Source organism: Myotis davidii, unplaced genomic scaffold (genome assembly GCF_000327345.1).
Source record: "Myotis davidii unplaced genomic scaffold, ASM32734v1 scaffold291, whole genome shotgun sequence".
NCBI lineage: Eukaryota > Metazoa > Chordata > Mammalia > Chiroptera > Vespertilionidae > Myotis > Myotis davidii.
In genome coordinates, this window is record NW_006283142.1 from 188,610 (window position 1) to 197,300 (window position 8,691).

The 8,691-nt window shown below is 33.8% G+C and overlaps 1 protein-coding gene across 8 annotated transcripts in view; it reads right to left on the reverse strand.

Moving 5' to 3' along the window:
• Window positions 1-4,614: 4,614 nt before the first annotated feature.
• Window positions 4,615-8,691, reverse strand: part of ZNF711 (zinc finger protein 711) — a 42,191-nt gene continuing 38,114 nt past the window's right edge. For all 8 annotated transcript variants that reach the window (XM_006753466.2, XM_006753464.2, XM_015562937.1 and 5 more), the window contains 2 exons: window positions 7,788-7,931; window positions 4,615-7,295 (listed from right to left, as the gene is read on the reverse strand). In XM_006753466.2, the coding sequence (XP_006753529.1) occupies window positions 6,118-7,295; window positions 7,788-7,931 (1,322 nt within the window). In that variant the 3' untranslated portion in view covers window positions 4,615-6,117. The remainder of the gene's footprint in view (window positions 7,296-7,787; window positions 7,932-8,691) is intronic.

Here is an 8,691-nt window from a genome sequence, read left to right on the forward strand (position 1 = left end):
TTTTCTAGCCATTACATATGATATAAATGGTGGTTTTTAGTAGCCTAATAGAAAACTACCACCATAACTTTTTGAAAATTAGAACTGTCAGCATGTCATTGGCTTACTTGATCTAAGCATAGTGATTGAATGGAGTTGTCATGACAAGGTACTTATTGCACTTAATAAATTTAAATGTATGTATTTCTTTTCCAATTTCTGATTAAGATCAATAAAAATAGTAGTGATTTCTTTTCCCTCACAACTTTCGCACAGCTTCTCTCTGAAAATTGCAACAACAAAAATGTTGTCAGGTGAGAAATGCCTATTATTTAATTTCTATTCGAGTATGTTTCACTTTAGATGTCAAATAAAATGGAGACTGCAAGAAATGCAAGACAAGTTATTTAAGTGTCTAAATAAAATATGTGAAGTATCTGTATGTTCTTCGTGGAAGTCCTCGTAAGAAACATGCAGGATAGGTTTTTAGCTTAGCTATACATTTTTGTCAGGAAGTTGCTATCATGTGAATATTAGAACTAAAAATAGCCCCCTAACTGAAAAAAACAAAAAGGCCTGATGTGAACTATTAGTGACAATTCAACATAGTTGGACCTCTGGTTGTTGCAGGTTTCTGATTTAAAAGCCTAGTCTTACAAACCTAGTCTTCTAATTTCCATAACTCGTTTATTGCAAATATGATTCCATAAAGCATTCTTCCCATCCCTGTAATAGTATTTTAACTGTAATACATTTTCTTTTTTTAAAAATATATTTTATTGATTTTTTACAGAGAGGAAGGGAGAGAGATAGAGAGTCAGAAACAACAATGAGAGAGAAACATCGACCAGCTGCCTCCTGCACATCTCCTACTGGGGATGTGCCCGCAACCAAGGTACATGCCCTTGACCGGAATCGAACCCGGGACCTTTCAGTCCGCAGGCCGACGCTCTATCCACTGAGTCAAACTGGTTTTGGCTGTAATACATTTTCTTAACACAAACAGTACAAAAGGATCAAAATAAAGTTTAAAAATTTTCATCTTACCCCCCAATTTGGATTACCTAAACAAAAAGCCATTCTCACTTCTTTCTCATTATTGTAATCTACAAAGATGTGTAGACATAATTCTTTTGAAAGTAAGAAAACTTCTCTACAAGGTTATCTTTCCACCACCACACACCATTACTAAATTTATTGGATTTTTATAGTGCTTTGTTTAATAAAAAATATAAAGTATTTCATGCTGATAATTGGATAAAATAGTAAATATAAGTTTTAAATTAAATAATATAATGAATAATTCCATGTTTTAATAAAATCGTTAATATTTAGTGTCAAAATAAGACATTCATCTTTTGAGTCTACAAAGGAACACTAGAATTGATAATGAAATAATTATATGATAGCCAGGCAGTCTTGCTAACCTTCTTGGATTGGTCTCTTGTGGATGAGATGTTAAATCCAGGGTCTTTGGTTTGGTTTCCCAATCAATTACATTAAAATAATTTTTTGTTACTAAATTTTATGTTCCAGAGATCCTCTATGTTAAGGAATAGCTTTTTCAATATAATGCTGTGATTCAATAACTGTTTTGCTAACACAATCAGTGTTGGATGCTCCTAGCTCATTTGTACCAGATATAATAAGTCAGACCAATTTCTTAAAATAGGAAAATATATAGGCTTTATGAGGTAGTTCTCTAAAGGAGTCTGATGAGCCAGCCATGTTATGAGCAGTTGTTATTGGGACCTAGGATGACAGGGTTTTGGGATCAGATAGGTAATGATTAGGACTTACATATGGGCAAAATGGGATAGTTTAAATATTGCCAATTGGTCCAAAATTTAAAATGAAGCAGAGCTCTCTTTGAAATAGTTATGTGGGAAATGTTTAAAGAGAAAGGTACACAACTGGAACAAAGCAGGTGAAATATTTTTCATTTGGGATTATCTAGTGCTACAGTCTTGACCCTACAAGTGTCACAATTTCTTTTCCAGAGCCTCTAAACTGCCAATAACACTAGCCAGTTCTTATCTAGGATCCAAGGTTCTAAGAGACCTTCTTAAACCAGTATCAAATTTACAAGCTAATTATATTTTGAAGAACAGAATGGAGCCGAACACAGTTAGAAACATTCTCTAATCCAATGATATTCTAGAGCACTGATTTTCTACATATTCTCCAAAAGAATCCCTATTAAGAGCCAAAAAACCTTATTGGATAGAATTAGGAAAGCATTTTTTTTTATTCTCACCAACATATCTGAACAAGTTGTCTGAACAAAATATCTAAACAAGAGGATTATTTTGTTCCTCTGACTTTATGTGAGATGAGTCATTTTTTCCCTGTAAGTAGGCATATTTAAGATTAAGAATTTTGCTATATATTCTTTCAAAAAATGTCTGGGATTTACTTCAAATTAAACCAGTGAGAGTAGGGGGCTTCATAATAAATCAGGTAGGTAGGAGGGTACAGAGAGGAGTGAAGAATATAAACAAAACAGAGTTGGCCACAAAATGATGACTGAAGCTGGGTGGTGGCTACATACTGTAGGGGTTCATTATATTCTTCTATTTTTATTTTTATTCTTTTAAAATATATTTTATTGATTTTTTACAGAGAGGAAGGGAGAGGGATAGAGAATTAGAAACATCGATGAGAGAGAAATATTGATCAGCTGCCTCCTGCACACTCCCTACTGGGTATGTGTCCACAACCAAGGTATGTGCCCTTTACCGGAATTGAACCTGGGACCCTTGAGTCTGCAGGCCAACGCTCTATCCACTGAGCCAAACTGGTTAGGGCTCTTCTATTTTTACATATGGTTGAAAATTTTCTGTGATAAAAAGTTATATAACATGTATTTTTCATACTATATATTTTTTCTCAATCCTCACCCACTACCATACATTTTTTTCCAATCCTCACCCAGGGACATGCTTAGGGAAAAGAAGGGAGTGAGAGAGAACCGAGGATAGGACCCGAAACGAGTTGGCCTTGGCCAGGAATCGAACCATCGAACTAGCAACCTTTTGGTATACAGGATGTTTTGGCCAGGAATCGAACATTGAACTAGCAACCTTTTGGTGCACAAGATGACGCCCAACTGACAGCCATCCTAGCTTGGCTCTATCATATATATTTTTAAGGGCAGTTCAAGTTTCAAACTGGTGGTTGTCCTATATAAGCATGAGTTGAATTTAAGAGCTGTACCTGAGCGACAATAGCAATTGACAGTAGCAATCTTTTCCTCTCTATCATGGTATAGGCCATTTAGAAGTGAAAATCAGAAAAATCCATTTCCACAAAATGGTCCTGAACTGTTCTGGGAAAATGCTTTTAAAATAATTACCAAGTTATTTCTCTTTCTTATGATGGTACTTTGATCTGCATTGTTAGGGTGAAATCTGTTTTGTCATAAGATAGGCCTGTGCCAGTAATATTTGTATTTTTAAGACAATTTTGTTTGTAATATAAGCTAAAATTTTATTTGTTCCATCTTGAATGAGGTTTTCTAGACCCAATTTATAAGTGAAAGAAAGAAAATCCATCTATTTTTCTCCAGCTTCACTGTAACCACAAATAATTGGAAAATCTCTTTATATGGAGCTCTACTTCCTTCGGCTCCTCTACAATATATTCCTTACACAACCTGCACAGTGATCTTCAAAATGTAAATCATGTTACATATTCCCTTCCTTAATACTCTCCAATGGCTTCCCATTTCAAATTCTCACAGGTTTCATCTCTCATCAGTCCCCCTTACCATGATCCAGCCAAAGCTGGTCCATCTCTGGTTATTTGCATTTGTACATTTATCTGCCTTGAATGCTATTCCACAGGATATTCATATGACCTGGCTCTTCTTTTCACTCATGTCTCAGCTCAAATGCCATGTCCATCGCTATCTGTTTAAACAAAGTTGCCAAAGTGTACCAGAATCACCTTGGGGACTTTTAACACCTTTTTACTCTTATGGAGCTTACTAGAAATGCAGAATTGAAGGCCCTATCCCACACCTACTGAATCAGAATATGTATTTTAACAAGATCCCTAGATAAACTATATAGATATTAAAGCTTAAAAAAGCACTGGTCTAACATGTAATGACTAACATATTCTTTTTTGTTAGTGATCATTAAAAGGCAATTAACCAAACTGACAGTCTTAAGCAACAGTGCTCTTTAGGTACATTAATTCTACTGAATGATAACTAGTTTGAATATAGATTATTTTTATGCTCATTTGCAGAAGTCTTTCCCAAGTACTTAATAGTTTTCCTTTAAAATGTATTTTGCTCTATTAGAAACATAATTTTAGATTCATTTCTCAAGATTGTGTTACTTAAGCAGGTTAAAAATATTTAGTTTTCTCCATAATATTAAATATCAAGTCTTAAGATGGGCACTTTTATAGCATTCTGTCATGGTTTTAGCAAAAATTTGTATTTTTGAGGAATAATCAGGTCATAATCATTACAATTTTTTAAAATTCTTAACTTGTATTGTTGCTAATGCACAAAATTCTACATGTTAATCTGCAGACCAAATTGCCTAAGAGCAACTTTAAGTGAAAAGTCTCTTAATAAAGAATGAACCTTACAGCAAAAACTTTAAATAAATTTGTACAACCTTGAAGTGCAATAAATGCTTTTTATTGTATGCTCATTTCAATGAGTAACATTTAGAAATAATCCCACGTAACAGAGACAATCTTATTTTACAGCGTGTACATCATTTACAGTCACATAACACACAATTTTAGATTTTCCAAATTTAATATTCTGAAGTTAAGAAAGATAAAAAATTTATTCTCAAGAAACTGATTCTTATCTGGTGCAAAAAAACAGAAAGGTGAACATTAGTTGAAATACAAAGCCACAATATAGTATGAAGTAAAATTACATTTTAATAATGTTGAACAGCTGAGTGTAAACATGAAGCAACTAAAACTTAAAAGTACACATCATATGCAATACATTTATGAACAGGATTTCATTAAATTTCCCTAAACCAGCTTTTTATATTAAGCGCCATTTTGATTTCCAGCATGCTAACACAAAGCGTTGTTAAAGGGATGCATATTTTAAATTTATACACTGTAAACTGAATATCCACTTCTGAATTCTATTGGCAGCACAGTGTTTTGTTAAATACTGCATAAACACTGCCTCGTATTGAAAATGCATGTTAATTATATGGTATATATATAGATTTTAAAAATCAAAATTTTCAAGAATGGCATAAAATTGCACCTTTAAACATTAGAGCAAGTAAGGCTAGAACCATCATACTTGCTAATTGTCCTAAAAAAAACCCTAAACATTATAATATTTAAGAAAACTGAGTTCTCTCAATTTAATCTTTAGATCATTAAGAAATATAGTGCTAACTTTGTTTGCAACACTACTGGTTGCATTCGTTTTAGAAAGCCATATTTGACTCAAATATATGCTTGTCATATATGCCATACTGAACAATAACCAACTCAAACAGCATAAAAAAGGGAACTTTAATCCTCAGAGTTTAGCACAGAATGCTTTATTTTAAACATCCTGTCCTGTGATAAAACTTTAGCAGCTCTGAAATTCTTTTTAATAGTATTGAATTAATCTAACCTGTTTTTCAGTGAAAGTTATTTTAATGAATACATAAACTTTTAGATTTCTGGAATTCAATTTCCAGGTACCATATAAAAGGCTCAATGACAAAATGCCTGATGGATGACTGCATTTTATTTCCCACCCATTTCTAAAATTGCATAAAAGTGAGGCTTGTCATAGCAAAGCATTGCTAAACTCCTAAATTATGTAAGATTTTTTTCAGAATCATGTTTCTAGTATGATCAGCCAAATAAAGTCATTGTCTTTGCTCTTCCCTTCTGTAGTTTATGCATATAATCCTATTAAATTGACACTTAATAGGGTTTTCTACAACCATTCTATGGTGCTTCTTAAATTCTTTAAGTAATTTTCAAAGGGCTATGAGATACCCTGTCAATTCAAATATTTTTAATACAAAGAATGTAAAGTTATGATTTAATATCAACTTTGTAACCAGATGAAAAGGTTTATGAAGTTTTACTGCTATGTAGCATATCATATTTTCCAGAGTTTCTTTCTTTATATTGGTCTTATTACATAAGAGCCTCCTTGTGGTGCCTCATAATATGCTGATTTTTTTCTGATGGTCTTCGGAATCCCTTTTTGCAGAATTCACACCTGTGTGGATAGTCTTTTGTATGTATTGATATCACATGTCGTTTAAAGCCAGATGCATCTGTTGTACTGTACTCACAATACTCACATTGGTAAATCTTCCTTCCAGTGTGGGTCTTCATATGCTTTTTCAGCTCATTTTGTTGTCTGAACCCTCTCTTGCACCTTTTACACTTCAATGACTGATCCTTAGTATGAACTGAAAGGATATGACCACTAAGAATAAATGGATCTGATGTTTTAAAGTCACAGTGCCTACACTGATGAATCTTCCTACCCTTATGGATATCACTATGCTTTTTGAGCTCAGAAGGACGATGGAAACCTTTATCACAAACCTCACATTTGTGAGGAAAATCCTTAGTGTGGACAGATATGATGTGCCGCTTTAGGTCACTTGAGTTGGTGCTCTTATGGTCACAATGAGGACACTGGTGTGTCTTATGTCCTTGAAATAAATCCAAATGGCGTTGAAGCTCCCTTTCATCACCAAATGCTTGGGGACAATGCTCACACTTATATGGCAAATTGTTACCATGCTTAGACTTAATGTGAGTTTTCAGATTTGATTGATCTGCACACCTGAAAACACAATACTGACACTGATATGGCTTCTCACCAGTATGGGTTCTCATGTGTTTTTTGAGTTCAGAAGGATGTCGAAAGCCCTTCCCACACTCAACACAAACATGTGGAAAATTCTTGCTGTGAACAGCCAGTAAATGTCTGTTTAATAGTCCTTGTTCTGCAGTTTCATAGTCACAGTATTTGCACTTGTGCATCTTCGGCTCCTTATCTCTTAGTATAAGTTTATTTGAACTCAGTGGACTAGCCTCTCTGTATCTTCGTGTATATTCTGTAAACTCATGGGTTTTGTCAACTTTGTTTATAAGCTTATGGCTTTCTAAGTGGTTATGGAAACTCACTTTCTTGTTAGTTGTAAAGTCACAATCTGTACACTGATATTTTTTTCTCATCAAATGATCAGGATGATTCTTCATGTGTCTTTTCAAGAATCCCCTTGATTTAAACTTTTTTGTGCAAATATGGCAAGGATATACTGTCAAGGGTTGTCCATCAGGGCCTATTATAACAGCTAGATTAAAAAAAATAGGGAAGTTGTGACATTTAGCCAGATTGTTTAAAAAGATTTTACAACAAAAGTGCCAATATTCACACTGTGAGAACTATACTAGTGGAATAAAATTTTCTCAGATAAAATGCACATTAAAAGCAATTTATGATAAAATAGCTCACACAAATTAATGAGCAGCACTCTGCTATATATTATTCATCTGCCAAAATACTGTATCACATGCACTTTGTAAACTAGAAACAGGTACCCTTTATTGTTAAACCAACCTGACAATTCCCTTTTAAAACACCATTTGGGTAAAGAGCAAACAAGTATAGTTTTATTAAGTATGAGTCAAACACATTTAAAGAAACACAACTATTTAGATCAAACACAAACAGGTACGTGGGAGTAGAGCTATACTATAAACAACTGATAATTTCTTCAATTACAAAAAAAATAACTCTACTTTTCAAATTATTATATCAATAAAGCAAAGTATTAGTATTTTACCTGTTTGCCACTGCCTCATTTCTCCTCTTCTCCTCTTCTTGGCTTTTTGTTTAAGTACTTTATTTGTATTAATGCTATCACAAATTTGAAGGTACTGTGCTGCTGTACTACTTCTGTTTTCTAATGTTGAGTCCAAAGTATTTCCTGAAAAATTGGTACACAATTAAACTACATATAGTTATACATTTTTGGATTTTGTTAGATGAATTACTAGAGATGACATGGCATCAGGTTGCCCTTATGGTACTGAATTTAACATTGTGGTATTACATTCCACAAAGTATACCTATGTTATCCTCTTTTACACTCTTATATACACACACATGTGCAAACACTTTAAATAAGATATTGCATGAAATAAATTTTAAAATATCCCAATTTATTCATCCTAAAGGAATAAACTGACAAGGTGAACATAATATAAAAAGTTGTTATGACCCTAAACAAAATCTTGGCATCAGATCAATTTATCACCAATGAAGGCTGATGAAAATTAAAGAGATTTAGAAAAGAAATACATGTGTCAGTGAACCTATATAGTCATGGTGACTATGTGTAACACATAAACATCTCATATATACGATTTAGAATAGTTTACGTAATGTGAAAAGTATTAAGATGCATTTTAAGATAGATGTGGTGAGAAACTAAGATGGCAGCATAGATAAACACCGGGAAATTGCTGCCGCTCACAACAATAGAATAATACCTCAGAAACACAATACGGACATCATCCAGAACCACAGGAAGCCTGGCTGACTAAATTCTACAACTAGAAGGAAAGAAAAGCACACTGAGACCCAGAGGAGCTGCAGAAGTAAAGCGCAGAGGTACCGAGGCTCGAGCGCATGGAAAGGGGCTGGCACCTGAGGACGCGGCTGTCTTTTTGAATCGGGAGGGAGTG